Genomic DNA, 18,335 nt, shown 5'->3' on the forward strand with positions numbered 1-18,335 from the left:
TATATCTGTACATACCTTTCTGTCTACTAATATTAAAAACCATGAGTTCACACTAGTAATTCCAAGTCCAATCCAACACAACAGGGTTCATTCTAGTTTCTTCTCATTCCCTTTTGTAGTTCGGTTTTCTCTGGCTTGTGTTATCCTAAATATATTCATTTATTTGATCAATGCCCCAATGAATCCATTAGTTCTATATGGAACTAATCTCCCATCACTGTTGCTGTCCTCTCTTCCACACTGATTTCCTTCTTACTACATTTAAGTTCTAATATCTTGCACTAATCGGCCCTTCCCACATGGCTATCCTCCTTACTCTGCTTAGGTTCTGACACCCCTCAACAGATCAACCCCTCCAAGTGGATGCCCTTTACATACATAGTCCTTAGGCTCTGACACTCCATGCCAAGACACATTTTCATGTGGATTCCCTTGTCAATTCACTCAGGCTCTGACTCCTTATGCTGAGCTGACCCCCTGCCTATGTGGATGGCCCTTCCATGTAGACACCCTCCTTACCCTGTTTAGGTTCTGACTTCCCAGGCCAGGGCATCCCTCAATTTGGATGCCCTCCTCACCCTGCTCAAGATTAAACACCCCATGTTGGGCATCCATCTCATATGGATACCCTGCTTGTACTGCTTGGAATCTGACACCCGAGTTAAATCACCTCTCTGTAAGGCCAGCCTCTTTACCCACATGGACTAAAGGTTGCCCTTCCACATGGATACCCTCCTCGCCCTGCTCAGGCTCTGACAACCCATGCCCAGCTAACCCTGCACAGATTTGGGCCCTGATACCCTGCTTGGTGCCACATTGGCTTCACCTGACCAGAAACAGATGCGTACCTTGCTCTGCCTCACCTAATGGCTTTAGGATCAAATTGTTCAAGGAGGCAAAAGAATGAAAGGGGAAAAAGAAGAAGAAATGGAAGATGAAGAATCCACAAGGCACTTTTAATCTAATTGAGGATTGTACTAGTTAAGATCCTTTTGGCTCAAGTAACAGAGAACACAACCCAAAGTGGTTACACATAAGAGGAATTTATTGGTTCATACAATGAAAAAGTCCGGTACTAGTTTAGGACACAGCTAGATTTGGGAGTCCAAATGACATTAGGACAGCTGTCTGGTTCTTTCTCTTTCTCTTGCTCTCTTCTGTTTTAGCTGCACTATCATAGAACCTCTACCTTTGTGGTAACCAGGTCCAGTTTCACATGCTCACAGTTTCATTCAAGTCCAATGGAAATAAAAAAGAAAGTGTCTTCTTCCTAATCATTCAATCAAAAGTCTGGCATTAGTCTGTACTAAACCAACCACTCTGGCTAAAGGAATAGAATGTCGTGACTGGCTTAAGCCTAAGGCACATGCTCCACCTCTAGAACTATGAGTGGAACCCCATTCAAACACATGATCAGAGATGGGAATGAAGTTGTTTCCCCAAAGCAAAATTACAGATAAAATTACTAAGAGAAAGGTGAGTGGATGCTAAGGAGCAAAAAATCAATAAATGTTCAACTACAGAAATGAGAAACTCACAAATGATGTGATGTCTGCGAGTGCCAGGTAGTATTTGTTAATTGTCAAATAAATGGTGTAAAATAGATGTTATCGGCTTTCAAGAGAAGGAGAAATCACAACAGAAGTCTTCTTGAGGGAGGAGGAACTTTGAACTATACTTTAAAGGGGAAGGGTACATACCCTGTGACTTACTAATTTATAACTGTCAAAGAATCTTGCACATATGCACCAGGAGACATTTACAAAATGCTCATAACACTGTTCATATGAGTAAAATATTGAGAATAACTGAAACACCCACTGACAGTAGAATAAATCAGTAATGATACACTCACATAGTAACATACACTGGTGAAAATGAATGAATCATAGCTACAGTAACAACATGGAAAGATATGTTGAAAACATAAACAACATGGAAGATATGTAGCATAGTGTTGAATAAAAAAGCATGTCCCAGAAAACTACACTTAGTTTGCTAACCTTTTTCTAACGTTTATAAACATGCAAAACTGGCTAGGTGCAGTGGCTACACCTGTAATCCCAGCACTTTGGGACGCTGAGGTGGGCAGATAATCTGAGGTCAGGAGTTAGAGACCAGCCTGGCCAATATGGTGAAACCCCACCTCTACTGAAAATATGAAAATTAGCCAGGCATAGTGGTGCACATCTGTAATCCCAGCTACTTGGGAGGCTGAGGCAGGAGAATCGCTTGAATCTGGGAGGTGGAGGTTGCGGTGAGCCAAGATGGTTCCACTATACTCCAGCTTGGGCGACAGAGCTAGACTCCATCTCAGAAAAATAAGAAAATAAATAAAAAATGCAAAACTAAACCACATATTGTTTAGAAGTGCATGCGTGCATACGCGTGTGTGCATGTGTGTGTGTAGAACACATATATTGTTATGTAACTATAATAACATTGGGAAAATTAAAAGAAAGGTAAAGATAAAGCCAAATTCAGGATGTCAGTGGGAGGTGTGGGGAGGCAGGGAATGGAATAGGGCAAATCATAGAAGAATATATGTTACTGGTAATGTTCAGGTTTGGTAGTAGGTTCATGATTATACAATTATAAAAATAGAGAAGAGATGTGAATACAGAAGTGTGCAAGACATGGACAGGGACCATGAGTACAATGGAGATACTGCAGCAGATAATTCCTATATGGCATTACGGGCAGACGTGATTGGAAATAGACTGGATCCAAATATGGTAGGACTTTGAACCAGGGAATTGCATAATGCGAGTTGTGTTTTAATTTAATTTTACAAACACGTATTGAGCATTTACGATCGTTAAGTCAATTACAAAGTGATAAACGCTGGCTTTGGGGTTATGAAAGTATGAAAGGAGAGGAGTGGCCACACTGCCAAAGAGTAACAGGATAGAATTAAGTAGTTTATTGGATATGGAAGGCAAAAGGTAGGGAAGGAGTCAAAGCAAACCTTGAGGTTTCACCAGGCTAGGTTTCACCAGGCTAAAATTAAAACAAAAGAAAACAAAACAAAAACAGAAGCTGACACAGGAGTCATATTGAGTTCAGCATAGAAATTCACTGTAACATATTCCAGTGGGCTCAGAGATGCCTTTGATATACTTGGTTTTTCAGGAGAGCAGTTGTCCAGGGCTTCAGTTCATCGTAAGGGGAGAATGAAAATTCCCCCCACCAATGAGTGAACTTTTGGTTAGCTCTGGTTTTGTGTTTGTGTCTTTTAGCTAAACTACACATCCAATTTCCAAAGCCACACCCTGGTCATGAAGTGAGGTTGTCTTCAAAACAATTTCAGAATTACATAGAATTGGTTATGTCTGAACTCAGGGGCAATGAAGACCAAGTTCTGGAAAGTGTTGTGGAATTTCTGATGAATGCTTTACAGAGGAGCCACATTGAGAGTCTGAGGAATTGTGCCAGGCGGAAGTGGCTGCACCAAATCCAACGTGCTGCAGAGACGAGTGGGGTGTCCCTAGAGCCAGTGTATAGTGAGACCTTTAAGGCCCTCACGCAGGTACGTTTTCTAAAGCAGTATGTAAGAGGAAACATTTCCTCAAAGTAGGCGATGTTCAATGTTTGCAAAAGAGGAGCATCCTGAATTCTCTTGAAAAATCACTGGGTGCTGCTATAGATATTTTATTCATTCCAGTCCATTACAAATGGCCCAAAGCCTAGGAGAGATACAACTGGAGTAACTGCTGGTTGACAAGATAGAAGCAGAGGAGAAAGGTAGAAAAGACAGATGTAGAAAAGATGTCTTGGGATTTCTAATTTCATTTCTGCTAAGAGTCAAATAAGCCTAGAATGGACAATAGACAGATTATGAAAAATATCAGTAAGGAGATGTACAAGCAGTTCAAGCTACATTTCCCTTGCATGGTATTTTGGGAGTCAGTTTTAAAAGGAACTATTTAAATCATAAACTCATTATCGAGTCTGACACCACACAATATTTCACAGCATTGCCTAGAAGCAAGCTGAGACTACTGCAGAATCCTGTCACTTAGAACACATGGCCCTGAGGGGCCACTGCCTACAGCCTTGACACCTCCTCAGAGACCCCCAGGTTGCTGCTGTTCACAGGCAGAAACAGCACAGCTGCCTTCTACATGTATCATAGATTCCACTGATCCAGGGAACCTATGCCAGTCATCTCAGCTAAATAGCGACACTTGCTCAATTGAATCATCTCCTGAATGGCCGAATTTTCCAGTGTAGTTGGAAATGGGGCACCGGGACCAAAAGACCACTTAAGAAAAAGAGGCATTGTTCTACCTTGCTTCAGAGGTCTGTGGTATCCTAAGAGAAATCTCACTACATATTTGTTAATGACTCCACAGATCTTGTATGTGGAAAGAAGGAATAAAGGCAAAAGAAAAGGGCATGGAAAGCAAACCCAAATATATAGAAAGAGGAGAAAAATATCAAGGAAAGTGTCTCACATGTCCCCAATTTATGGATATGTTTAATGTATGTATTGACACATAATATTGTTAATAACATAATAATAATATTTAAGGTACAGAGAATTTATAGTTGCAGAAATAGTAGTTGCAGAAAGTCTGCAATCTTGGGCCCCAAAACAATCCTTCCTGAAATTACATAGATCAAATATACAAAGTGTGTTAAGAATTCCTTGAAAGCAGTTTTTTTCACATTCACATCACAGTCGATGGTCAAGAAATATGAGTGAAGTGAAGGCATCTTCTTGGCCCAGCTCTCTCTCTCAACTCAACACTTTTAATAGAAACACAGACAATTTGACTATAGGTCAAAGGAATCCAAGTTTTAAACCTCTAAATTTGAGTAGACTTGAGAGTTTTTTGGTTTTGTTTTTCTTTTCTGGTAAACCAGTCCAGTTGGCATAGAGGAAACCCATTATACTCACTAAAACTCAGATTTACGGGATAGCTATGGTGTCGAACTTTTCCCCACTGCCCATGAATAGTAATATATGCATTCTTTATTCAGGAAAATGAAACTACTGGGGCAAGATGCATGAATTAACTAGTGAGGGGGACATGATTAGGGGAGTTCTTTGGCTGTTGGCAAACACATGGTCGGAAACGTTTTGCTGTAGGATGCTGAAGCCCATGGAAATAAAAAGATCAGTGCTCACATTTCCCTCTTAGAAGAAAACCTACTACTGCCTGAGAAAGGGAATGTTCTATTGAGGAATGTGGCTTGTACCTTAGATGATGCCCTATTTGTACTGAACAGAGTGCTCTACAGGGACATGAAAGGAATCAGGTAAGAACTTCTTGAAGAGATTGGTTTTACCCTCCTAAAAAAATAATTCCCTTTCTGAGTAAACCGGCATCAAGATCCCAGCTAGCTGCTCAAAAGAGAAGTGCCTCAAGTCACCAGTGCTTCTGGAGTAGAAGCTGATGGCTTCTGGTCCTGGATGATTTCACTTATTTCTAGAGCTTGCTCTTTGGTAATGATTCGCCACATGGGGACTCTATGTCACAATATCATCTCAATTATTTCTGCCTGCTCCATAAGGTATGTCTCTGGAGTCCTGTTTATATTTGTTTTCTATGTCCACATCCAAGCTTGTTTTTTTTGTTTGTTTGTTTTTTGTTTTGTTTTTGTCTTTCTCAAGTCAGACCTCCAAACTGGTCATCTTATCTGAGTCCACTGCTCGGTCATATAATGTCACAGATTGTGAATAGAGAATCGCTCTAGTTTCCTCCATGGTTTAATCTAAATCTCTCCCTGTGCCTTTCTTCCATCCTCGTACTCTTTTTCCTCAGCTTTACAGTAGTGGATGAAGGGAAGCCAATTCATGTTCCCCAAGTTCAGTACCATGGGAACATCTTCTTCTGGAACCAGTCCCGTAATAAGAATGATTATAATGGGTCATTCCTGGCTCTGCCTCTTCAGGATGCATATATGAGGATCTTTGGGGTCTTGGCTGTTGATACCCTTAGAGATCCCCACAAAATAAACATCTTTCTACCTCATGAGATCAGATTCTATCAGGTAAGTCATAGAAGTCTTCAAGAGCAATGGTAGGATGGCCTCTCCTCCTAATACTTTTTAAAGAGTGAAACCTGAAATCTGATGAGAGTAAAGCTGTGTATATAGATAACATCATCATACTTGCTCCTGTTCCCTGAATGTATGTTTCAGTCTTTTGAGAAGTTCCCTATTACTTATGGAAGGACTTTCAGCCTCAGTTGCATATCCATGCCTCAGCCTCATGTGTCCCATAGCATTAATCACAGGAATAGAATTTTATGCTACAGAACAGAAATCCAACCATTAGACCATTAAGACCCACAAAGCGGGAATGAACTTTTAGAAAGGACTTATTTGTGTTTTACTAATAGTGGTATCTACCTAGAAATCTTTTGTAATTTCTACAAATGGTACTAACTCTGATATGCATCCCCATAGGTCTTGATTTCAGCGTTATAATTTTTGAGGATGAAAAATAAAGAAAAAGGCCTAAATGTTTCTTGAGTATTCATGTTTTTAAATTAGATCACAAAATGATAGGCACTTTTAAGAACATGAAATAGCTAGATGATTTCTACATGCATTTTTATTTAATTTATGGATAGAACTTGCAATAAAGGAAGATCGAAAGCCTTTATGGAGACAATGAACTGTGGAGTCTAGCAGCAGGTTAGGAACTTGAGCTTGCTATGCCCTTATCATTTGTTGCCCTGTAAGCCTTTGGCTCTTTATGTTTATTTACCATTATTTTTCACTTTCTCTTCCCATTTATTGGGTAGATAGTTGAGGAAGGTGATAGAACCTCTTTCTCTGGACATATTTTTAATAATAAAATTCATTCTTATCTGACACAAGAATTATGTGAAGATATTAAAATGGAGGAGTATGGAGTTATCAGTAGGTGAAGTATATATAGTCTTGCTAGAGAGCTTTTCAAAATGAATTATACATTGGCACTCTAGCCCTTAGAGGTAAAGGCTTCTGGGTTACCCTTAGATGCCTTGAGTCCTAATATAAAAGGCATATAATTTTGAAGAGTTTGTGATTCCTAGACTTTCCTGACAACAGGTCCACATGGGTTCTAAGGATTTCCCATCCCTTCTCTGTGGAACAGGGTCTCCTTATGTTATAAGAGGACTGTGTAATCTAGCACATTGTGGGTCTTGGAACCAAACATGTCCTATACTGTCGATCTGATGATAGTGGCCATGTCTGCACAGATGCAGGCATTAACATTGGCATCCGATCAAGGCAGCTCCTACCCACCTGCCTAAGATTGGCATTCATTCTTGGCTTTTTAACATTTTTTTCTCATTTCAAAGTTTGTCTTGTTCTTTTGATGCTATTCTCTAATAGCACATACCACAAATTTCACTGGATGACTATCAAAAGCATAAAAAGGTATGTGGGCCTCTCTCTTTATACCTCTGACTCTTTTTTTTTTTTTTTTTTTTTTGTGAGACTTGCTCTGTTGCCCAGGTTGGAGTGCAGTGGTGCGATCTCAGCTCACTGCAACCTCCACCTCCTGAGTTCAAGCAATTGTCCTGCCTCAGCCTCCTGAGTAGCTGGGATTACAGGTGTGCACCACCATGCCCAGCTAATATTTGTATTTTTAGTAGAGACAGGGTTTCACCATGTTGGCCAGGCTGGTCTCAAACTCCTGACTTCAAGTGATCCGCCCTGCCTTGGCCTCCCAAAGTGCTGGGATTACAGGCGTGAGCCACGGCACCTGGCCTATAACTTTGATTTCTTGATGATCCTTTTTTTAATAGTAGAATCTGGAACACTGCCCTTTGAGGACTGCTGAATAATTTGTAGGAAGTAGATTATCATGAATTAATTAAATTACTGGTAAAGGTAATCCAATTACTATATTACTAATTATTTTTCTATTTTAAAAAGAATAGGCTATTTGAATTTTCTGTCTCTACAGGGTGTTGCTAATGTCTTTAGCACAGCCTATCACTACGTCCACAGCCGGGAGCACATTCTGCATATTGTGATCACTGGCATTGGCTGGCTCTATGACGTCACATCCAGAATCACCTCCATCACTATGTACTTTGTAGAGCCTAGCCCAGCCCAGGTAGGCAAGGCTCAGTAGTGGTAGATCTCTCCAAGGTAGCCAAGTGTCTAGATGTTATTTCTTGCTAATATTTGAAAACCATATTAATTAGCTATTAGTCTAACCGAAGACAGATTTCCCAATACAAGACCCTTGGTTGTGAGTGACAGGAATCCATCTCAAATTGCCTTAGGCAAAAGGGAGAATTAACTGACTCACGTGACCAAAATAAAAACAGGGCAGGAGTCAAGCTGTCTTTCAGGATGGCCAGATCCAGGGATTTGAAGCCATCAGGGCTCTCTTGTGTTCATCTCTCCACTTCTCATGTTTGTTTCCCTCTGTACATTGGTTTTGTTCTTCCAGCTAAAGATGGGCTTTTTCTGCAGAGCAAGTCAGATGCTTACTAAAAGCATCCAGTAAAAAGTTCCAGTTTGGAAAACCCAAGAAAGAAGACGGAGTCTCACTCTTGTTGCCCAGGCTGGAGTGCAATAGCGCAATCTCAGCGTACCTCAACCTCCACCACCTGGGTTCAAGCGAGTCCTCTGCCTCAGCCTCCCAAGTAGCTGGGATTACAGGCATGCGCCACCAAGCCCAGCTAATTTTGTATTTTTAGTAGAGACGGGGTTTCTCCATATTGGTCAGGCTAGTCTTGAACTCCCGACCTCAGATGATCCAGCCACCTCGGCCTCCCAAAATGCTAGGATTACAGGCGTGAGCCACTGCGCCCAGCCAGAAAACTCTTTTTGACTTATCATGAGATACATAACCCTGGCCAGAGTGTGGAGTTTATAATAATGGGCAACAGTCACCAGAATCATATGGGTGGAGTGGGAAGGGACTAGGAGCTGCTGTTTTGGAAGGACTCAGTTATATGACACCAATTTTTTTAAGCCCTCCTATCCATAATGTCATGAATTCTTGCTGACTGTTTGCTTTGCTTCTTTATACTTTGTGTTAGGATTTTGCATATGATGAGAGTGAGTGGAAAGGTTTTTCCTTTCAGAAAGGCTGAATGACTCTGGGAGGTGCTTGGTCGGGTGGTAGTGTCATCTGGTTGTCCCCCAGTCCCTTGGCTGGCCCACGCAGGCATGTCCACACTTCCCTCCGGGCTGCTTCTTTCCTTTTTCCCACCAGGTCCCTACTTCCCTCCCTCAGTGGCTGGGTCAATCTGATGAGGCCTTGGTCAACGAGGGCAGAATCACGGAGCTCTCTTGTGGGGTGGCCAGGCCATGGGAGCCTCCAAGGTCACTTAGGCCTGGGGCAGAGCACCCTGTTTGAAGGGCCCCAGCTACAGTGGCCCTTCAAAGCACATGGGGCCCCAGGGAAGATTCAGAAGAATATTGTCAGGGCCTTAAGGGAAACAACACATAGGGCACCATGGAAAAGCCAAAATAGCCCAAAGCAGTCAGCAAGAAGCATGACTTCAGCGGCTGTAGGTTCAAAGCCACCAGGGCCACATCCCATCTGACCTGGACCATCTTATGGTGGTGAAGAAGATCCTGCCAAAAGTCGGGGGAGAGAAGGACCACCCAGCAGTCGGGTTGTGAGGGAGATCATGGTGGGGCAGAGACCAGAACAGCCTGCCTAAGCTCTTTTCAAGCACTCAACGATCATAACTTCCTAAGCCTCCCTCTTCCCCTTCTGCAGCCCCTCCAGATTCACATTTCTCTCTCTTCTCCAGGCTGCTCTGTGTCTCAAAGGTAAACCAGTATCCATGGGCTCTTTGGCCCTTTGGCTTCTGCTTGAATTTGTCCAATGACAGCTGCCGACAGGACACTGGAGGGCAGAAGCAGAGTGCAACTGGGGCATTGATGCTTCTGTTTCCCTCTCTGCCAGGTTGCTGTGGGTTAGCTGTGTTTCTCTCCTAAAGGCCACTTCACCTTTCGTCAGGCAGTCCTCTCCACACAGCTGTCCTTTGTCGGTTCTGGTCATTGCTTCCCCTGCCCCCGCCCCCTCTCCCCGCCTCTTCAGGCTAGGAGTGGTAACAGCTCTTCCTTATTACCAGGTCGGGATTCTAAACACTGCCTTCATAAACAGTCCCTTTATTAAACTCCCCTTAAATTACCCAGCTGTGGCAGTCTGCTTCCTTGTGATGCCCTGACTGATACGAATTATAAAGTAAATCCTGTGATACTCCCCCTCACCTCAAGCCCATGTTCCTGTAAGGTACAGAGTCATAGAGGAAAAATATTACTGCTCTGTTAACAGTAACCATAGATGAGTAAAAACAGATTCAAATTCTCTTAGGTATGAAATTCAGGGTATTTTAGTTTATCACCCCAAAGCACCTCTGTCTATTTCTTTGGAGTATCGAACTTATTAAATAGGTAACTGCATCAGGCACAATAATGCCTTCCCATAAGATGTCCATGTCCAAATTCCTGGAATCTGTGAGTCACTTTACATAGCAAAAAGGATTTTGCAGATGTGATTAAGATTAAGGAATTTGAGATGGGGAGCTTATCTTGGATTATCCAGGTGAGCCCTGGATCATATGAGTCCTTAAAAACAGAGAACCCTTTCTGGTTGTGATCCTTGAGAGACAGGAGGGTGGAAGAAGAGTCAGAAAGATGGTGATTTAACACCCCACTGCCAGTCCCGAGATACACAGGGCTGTGGACAAAGACCCAGGGCACTAAGGGCAGCCCCCAGCTGATAGCCAGCAAAGAAATCAGTGCATCTGTCTTTTATTTCCCTGGAGTCTCAAGAGAGACAAGTGGCTAACACGGGTGCCTGGTTTGCTATCTTAAGTCATGGCAATGCAGGCTTTTGGAAAAATTTGAAAGTCAGACTAGCTGGTGATTTCTCCTTTCTACCTCATCAGATTCCTTTTCTAAGGCAGTAAACAGACTTTCTGCTTGAATGAGAGGAAGAGGAAGGGAGAGACTCTCAGGAGGAGAAAAATATAATACTACAATTAATGTTTCACATCGCACATTTCATGATAGGAAGCAAATTTTCTTTTACCTCAAGGATTTCAAAAATGTTGTTACTCTGTCTGGAACAATTTCCTCACTTCATCCCATCACCCTTAGGCCTTATATGAAACAAACTATAATTTATGTCAGGTGACATAAATAGTTCTTATGAAGTAGAAGGCCGTGATTTTTTCCCACAAGATCATTTTTTAAAGATATAATTTATTCCAAGAATTATTTATAAATTCAACAAAATTCCAAGAAAAATCTCAACGTGGTTTTTTAAAAACTTGACAAATGATTTTAATTTTCATGGGATAGCTAAGAATATGAGGGTTGAGAGAAAATTTACAATGTTGGTCTGGAGAAAGATTGCTGCTTACACCAAAGGTTGGAACAATTAAGGGAAGGTTGATTCATTGACTAGATAAAAATGTGAAACTTTCTTGCACCAAAGTTATAAAGAAAATTAAATTGCGTATGACAAACTGGGGGAAATTACCATTTACCTGGCAAAGGGTTAACACTGTTATACACAAATCAATGAGATTTTTTTAAAAATCCAAAACAAAAACAAGCAAAGGGCAAGTATACTTAGAAAAAACACCCATGCAAATGGTTTATAAACATGTAAGAAAACATTCAATTATTCTCAATGAAATAAATACAAAGTTAAGTAAAAGATAATTTTTTACCTACTAAATTGAAACTCTTTTTTTTTTTTAGAGACAGGGGTCTTCCTATGTTGTCCAGGCTGATCTTGAACTCCTGGACTCAAGCAGTTGTCCCACCTCAGCCTCCTAAAGTGTTGGGATTACATGCATGAGCCACCATGCCTGGGCAAAAAAAATTGTTAACTACAATTGGAAATATCTGTTAGACATCGTAGAAGAGATACTGAATAGGCAGTTGGGTATAAGCTCCCAGTGTTTGGGTAGAAATCCAGGCTAATGAATAAATGGCATTTAAAGCCATGAGACAGGGTTACACAACACTCTCAAGGTATTCAGTGCCGCTGAATTGTACTCTTAAACAAATGGTTAAAATGAGAAATATGCTATGTATATTTTACCACAATACACAAAACAAAACACAAAACCATGAGACTGGAAGGGATGACCAAAGGAATGAGTGAGAAAAGAAAAAAAAGAAAAGTCTAAGGACTCAGCCCTGAGGTGCTCGAAGTGTTTGGAATCATTTTGTGGCTCAAAAAATTGTACTAACTGTGACCCACAGTATGAAAAGCATTTTCTATCCTGACTGCTTACGTGAGCACGAGGGCACACACATAAAACAGAAATTTCACAAAAGAATACCTACTTTCCCTACATGTTATATTTTCTGATATCCTCTCTTTTATTTCATTCTTTGTTTTTTACAAAAAAAAAAAAAGTGCTTGTCAAACAAGAAAAAAGGAAAAGAGGATAAATATTAAAGCAAAGGAGATAATGTGTAACGGGAAAGGTGAGAATGGGTAGATATTGGAGAGGAAAGGGGGAAAAATAACAAGCCAGAACCAGAAGAAGGAAAAGGAGGGGGAAATATAATTGCAGCCTTTTCCCAAAACGTTTCCTAGGAAATTTTAACTAGGAGTGCTTTTCTCACTACTGAATAATTGCTGAGGGGCTCGCTGAATTTATAGTTTTTGGTCCAACTAAAATCAAATAAAAAATAAGCTTATTTTCAGGCATATTATTTTAAGCCTCTTATTTTCTGTATTATGCTTCTGATCTAACAGCAGGAGTGGTCAATTTATACAATTTTGGAGGGAAAAACAGGAAAGTTTTGGCTAAACATTTAAACCTAGATACACAGGGTGAGATTTAAAAATATATATATTTTCAGTCCACTATGTAACACTAAATAACAAACCACGCAAGAAATAAATTTGGGGGCCAGGCACGGTGGCTCACGCCTGTAAATCCCAGCACTTTGGGAGGCTGAGGCGGGCAGATCACGAGGTCAGAAGATCGAGACCATCCTGGCTAACATGGTGAAACCCCGTCTCTACTAAAAATACAAAAAAATTAGCTGGCTGTGGTGGCGGGCGCCTGTAGTCCCAGCTTCTTGGGAGGCTGAGGCAGGAGAATGGCGTGAACCCGGGAGGCAGAGCTTGCTGTGAGCCGAGATCATGCCACTGCACTGCAGCCCTGCAGCCTGGGCAACAGAGCGAGACTCCGTCTCAAAAAAATAAATAAATAAATAAATAAATTTGGAAAGAAGCTAGAAGCCCAAACGTCAATGTGGGATAATCTTAACAGTTTTCCAAGGATGATGTTGACAACATTTCCCTTCTAAAGAGTTTGGAAGAAACTTGATGTCATGGAGTGTAGAGGCAAGAGGAAATTTCGCATTACAAAGCAGCTGTTCCTCTTCCAAGCACCATTCAGCATGCAGCCCCTATGGATCCTCTTATCATATTTTTTCTTTATTCCAACAATTAGTTATCTTTATTTTTATTTTTTTAGAGACCAGGTCTCATTCTGTTGCCCAGGCTGAAGTGCAGTGTCATGATCAGAGCTCACAGTAACCTTGAACTCTGAGACTCAAGCGATCCTCCTGCCTCAACCTCTGGAGTAGCTAAGACTACAGGCATGCCCCAAGAATTTTTTTTTTAAAGGAATGATTCATAAAAACCCCTCTTTACATCTCTTAATTGAATTTGTGTTTCCTACAGTTACTGTGTTTACAGAATATGTTAATATACGTTCTTATAAACTAGCTTCTACAAAAAAAAATTGATCAAGACTAATTAAAATATTTTCACAACCCATATGTAAGTTGTGGGTTGACCTACAGTTTGAAAACTTCTTAGAAGTAAGGGAGATAAAGAAGCAAGGAGAATGAGGATTGTTTAGTGAGGCAGAAGGAGAACAAGGAGAGAGTGTCGTCCCAATAGCGAAGTGAAGAAAGTAAATCGGCCGGGCGCGGTGGCTCACACCTGTAATCCCAGCACTTTGGTAGTTCGAGGCGGGTGGATCACCTGAGGTCAGGAGTTCGAGACAAGCCTGGCCAACACGGTTAAACCCTGTCTCTACTAAAGATACAAAAAAAAAATTAGCCGGGGCTGGGCGTGGTGGCTCATGCCTGTAATCCCAGCACTTTGGGAGTCCAAGGCAGGTGGATCACATGAGGTCAGGAGTTCAAGACCAGCCTGGCCAACATGGTGAAACCCTGTCTCTACCAAAAATACAAAATTAGCTGGGTATGGTGGTGCATGCCTGTAATCTCAGCTACTTGGGAGGCTGAGGCAGGAGAATTGCTTGAACCCGGGAGGCAGAGATTGTGGTGAGCCAAGATCGTGCTATTGCACTCCAACCTGGGCAACAAGAGTGAAACTCCATCTTGAAAAAAAAAAAATTATCCTGTTCTCTAATGGTACTAAGTAAAATGTCACTGTCCTTAAAGCCAGAGTTCATCTAAGCTTTCCTATTTTTTTTCTATTTATCTGTCCCCAAAAGCTTTAATGGGAATATGAGGTCTAATTACTCCTAATGAAATGCCTTCCTCTTTTCAAGGATTCAGACTATGTTTTACGCAACATGATGGTTACAGGGCAGCTGGGTCTAACAGAAATCCACAAAAATCCTCCTACCATCCACCGGAAGTCATGCATCTTCAGGTTAGAGACGAGTCTGTTTTGTTTGACTGCCACAACACATCCTTCTGGTACAATAGTAGACCTGAAAGACACAGCTTCTGACTCTTGCTCATACACACTGGCTTTTATTCTTTCTTTTTAATTTAATTTAATTTTATTTTAAGTTCTGTGATACATGTGCAGGACATGCAGGTTTGTTACACAGGTAAACTTGTGCCATGGTGGTTTGCTGCACCTATCAACCCATCACTTAGGTATTAAGCCCCGCATGCATTAGCTATTTTTTCCTAATGCTCTCCCTCCCCTTGCCCCCTTGACAGGCCCCAGTGTGTACCCTTCCCTGTGTCCATGTGTTCTCATTGTTCAGCTCCCACTTATAAGTAAAAACATGTGGTGTTTGGTTTTCTGTTCCTGTGTTAGTTTGCTGAAGATAACGACTTCCAGCTCCATCCATGTCCCTGCAAAGGACATGATCTCATTCCTCTTTATGGCTGCATAGTATTCCATGATGTGTGTGTATACCACATTTTCTTTATCCATTCTATCATTGATGGGCATTTGGGTTGATTCCATGTCTTTGCTACTGTGAATAGTGCTGCAATGAACATATGTGTGCATGTATCTTTATAATGTAATGATTTATATTCCTTTGGGTATATACCCAGTAATGGGATTGCTGGGTCAAATGGTATTTCTGGTTCTAGGCCTCTGATGAATCACCACACTGTCTTCCACAATGGTTAAACTAATTTGCATTCCCGCTAGCAGCGTAAAAGCGCTCTTATTTTTCCACAGTCTCGCCAGCATCTCTTGTTTTTTGACTTAAGATCACCATTCTGACTGGCATGAGATGATATCTCATTGGGGTTTTGATTTGCATTTCTCTAATGATCACACTGAATTTTATTCTGATTGGCTTTTAAAGAAAATTTTCTGCAGAACGTTGTCTGCCTGGGACATATTTACTCTTTTTTTCCCAAATCTTTTTTTTCTTGAGAGATGGGTTCTCGCCGTGTCACCCGGGTGGGAGTGCAGTGCTATGATCATAGCTCATGGCAGTCTCAAACTCCTGGACTCAAGCTAACCTCCTGCTTCTGCTTCCCAAATAGCTGGGACTACATGTATTTGCTAAGCCCAGCTCATTTAATTTTTTTTTTAAGAGACAGGGTCTCTTTATGGTGCCAGCCTTCCCAAGTCCTTTTTAAAACAGACTTCATTGGCATTTTATTTTAAAATTGCATGTTTTAAAGCATGAAAGTGTTTTATTTTCCATGAATTTCTTTGTAAATGTGGAATTCAACAAAACCCCACCATGATTATGAATAATACATTCACATCACTCATCAGAGCTCATCTGTGAATATTAGCAAGGCTGTGAATGTCCTTTTTATTTAAAGAAGACATGCAGAGTTGGAGAGAAGGCAGAGCACGTTGTATTTAATAAGTACTCGGTTCTAAATTACTTAGAATGACTCTCACTTGTCAAATGCAAGGAACACTACTAAAATGTGTACAAATGTAAACAGATCTTAACTGAGAACACACCTATTGCAAAAGGGAATGACTGCTTCTTAGGAGGTCACTGTCGTTGAGTAGGTGGTAACTCAGTAATCCCAGACCAGTAGGCTAACTCAACATTTAATTACATATGTCAATTAAATTTTAGTTTGGCCTCATGCCAGGATGTTGGTTCCATCTCAAGCTCTTTTCCACATAGTTATTCCTTGTGCTGGTCAAAAGTTTTACAGAAGTCCTTGTAATACCCAGACTCATAGCCCTGGATTCTTTTTTTTTTAATGTATTTTTTTTTATTATACTTTAAGTTCTAGGATACATGTACACAATGTGCAGGTTTGTTACATATGTATGCATGTGCCATGTTGGTGTGCTGCACCTGTTAACTCGTCATTTACATTAGGTATATCTCCTAATGCTATCCCTCCCCCCTCCCCCCACCCCACGACAGGCCCCAGTGTGTGATGTTCCCCTTCGTGTGTTCAATGCTCTCATTGTTCAATTCCCACCTATGAGTGGGAATATGCATAGCCCTGGATTCTTGTGTGTAACTTAGAACAGATGTCTTTGGAGGAAGTCAGTTGACCAATGGGCTCTATTGTTATTCCTGGAAAGCCTAGTATGATGCATTATTACTATGGCACTCATCAAGACACAACACAAGTGGTGGCTCAGCAACAGCAAAAGGGGTGGGAATAGCAGAAGGACATCATCTTACCTGTCACTGTAGGATTGATATAGAAACTATAAATGCACTTCTCGAGGATGCAAAGTACCAATTTTTTACAAATACCTTAAAGAAATGGCATATGAGAATTAATGTAGATGGGGAAAGGGAAAAGAAAGAAAAAGAGGTGTGTCTGTGCCTCACCAAGAGAAAGAAGCAGCCACTAAATTTCCATGAAAATCTCAAGTCTCTCACTGAGGCGGATGCTATAGATGCTCTACCCAGATCCCCAAAATGCCTTTTACCAGCTGCTGTAGGCACGGCTTGGCTCACACCGTAACTTTCCCTGGGAGAAGAGCGATTGGAGCTCTTCAGCAGGAGTTACCTAAGAGATGTGTAAACACTCCCCCAGCTCAAACTGCCCACACACACCCAGGGCAGCTTAGAGCCAATGACTGACCAGTGCTAGGATGCAAAAGACGCCTCCCTTTGCCTCAAGGTGGGACAGATTCTTTGGTACAATTGACCTTTCAGAGCTCCCCTTGGGATCAGGCCGAGGCTAGACTTCATGTGAAATTACATTCTTTCTTGGCTTCTTCCCCTTGCCTGTCCTGCTTCCCTCAGTCCCTCACAGGTTTCTCCAGCGAACACTCACTCGCTCGGTAAATCACTTGCATAAGGATCCCTGTCTCAGGCTCTGCTTCTAGGGAACCCGACCTAACACACCCATCGTTTCTGCTGGCACTTAACCAAAGCATAATGGACAATAGGTAAACAAAAAATGAACACCTTCAGATAAGCCAAGACAACAAAGCAGAGTATCATGATGGAGAGTGGCTTGGGCGCTGCTTGAGACTGGGTGGTCAGGGACGCCTTCTCTGCCGAGGGGATGTTTGAGCAGAGACATGAGTGAGCAGACAGACAGCCATGTGAAGTCAAGGGCTAGAATGCCCCAGGCAGATGAAGCAGCAAGAAGGGCTGGCATGGCGGAAGTGAGGTAGGCACGAGAGAGTAATTCAATATGTTTGGGTGGAATGATGTGAACACACAGATGTTTAATATCCTTGTGCTTATTTGGTTTTGATTTCAGAGATTTCCTCTTTAAATGTACTGACAGTTCAGAAGTCGTTCTGGCCTCTGCCTGTGGAGAAACGCACATAGTAGTTCCACTTCGTGAGAGAACAGGAGAGGCTCTGGGAGTCCTCGATTTTAACATCGGCCAAAATAGGATGTTGTTGGATCAAGAATATAAAGATCTACAGAAAATGATGAAAGTGGTCCAAGTGGCCTGCTATGAAATACTTGGCGAGTTCTCTGGAGAGATAGAGAAAAAATACATCTTAGGTATCGTTCATGTGGCATCAGTCTAAATTCACAGGTTTAATAGGTTTTGGGGAAATCACAGGCAGTGCAATGAAATATGCACTTTCTAAAATGAATTGTTACAATATACAGATCTTTTCATGTAAAAGGAATTCCCTTATGCAGTCTTACGCTGATGAGTAATGTCTACAAATTAAAGGAAACAGCCTGGAATCACATTCTCTTGGTTAGATTCATATAGTTTTAGAACTGGAAGGGCTCATAAAG

The 18,335-nt window shown here is 41.5% G+C and overlaps 1 protein-coding gene across 7 annotated transcripts in view; it reads left to right on the top strand.

Annotated features, from left to right (window-relative positions):
* Positions 1-18,335, top strand: part of EFCAB5 (EF-hand calcium binding domain 5) — a 194,995-nt gene that overhangs the window by 159,380 nt on the left and 17,280 nt on the right. For 6 of the 7 annotated variants that reach the window (XM_063718078.1, XM_063718079.1, XM_054536589.2 and 3 more), the window contains 6 exons: positions 3,240-3,529; positions 5,096-5,265; positions 5,772-6,000; positions 7,913-8,065; positions 14,481-14,584; positions 17,836-18,089. In XM_063718078.1, the coding sequence (XP_063574148.1) occupies positions 3,240-3,529; positions 5,096-5,265; positions 5,772-6,000; positions 7,913-8,065; positions 14,481-14,584; positions 17,836-18,089 (1,200 nt within the window). The remainder of the gene's footprint in view (positions 1-3,239; positions 3,530-5,095; positions 5,266-5,771; positions 6,001-7,912; positions 8,066-14,480; positions 14,585-17,835; positions 18,090-18,335) is intronic. The other variant, XM_054536591.2, reaches the window with a different exon arrangement.

The sequence above is a fragment of the Pongo abelii genome, chromosome 19 (genome assembly GCF_028885655.2).
Source record: "Pongo abelii isolate AG06213 chromosome 19, NHGRI_mPonAbe1-v2.0_pri, whole genome shotgun sequence".
NCBI lineage: Eukaryota > Metazoa > Chordata > Mammalia > Primates > Hominidae > Pongo > Pongo abelii.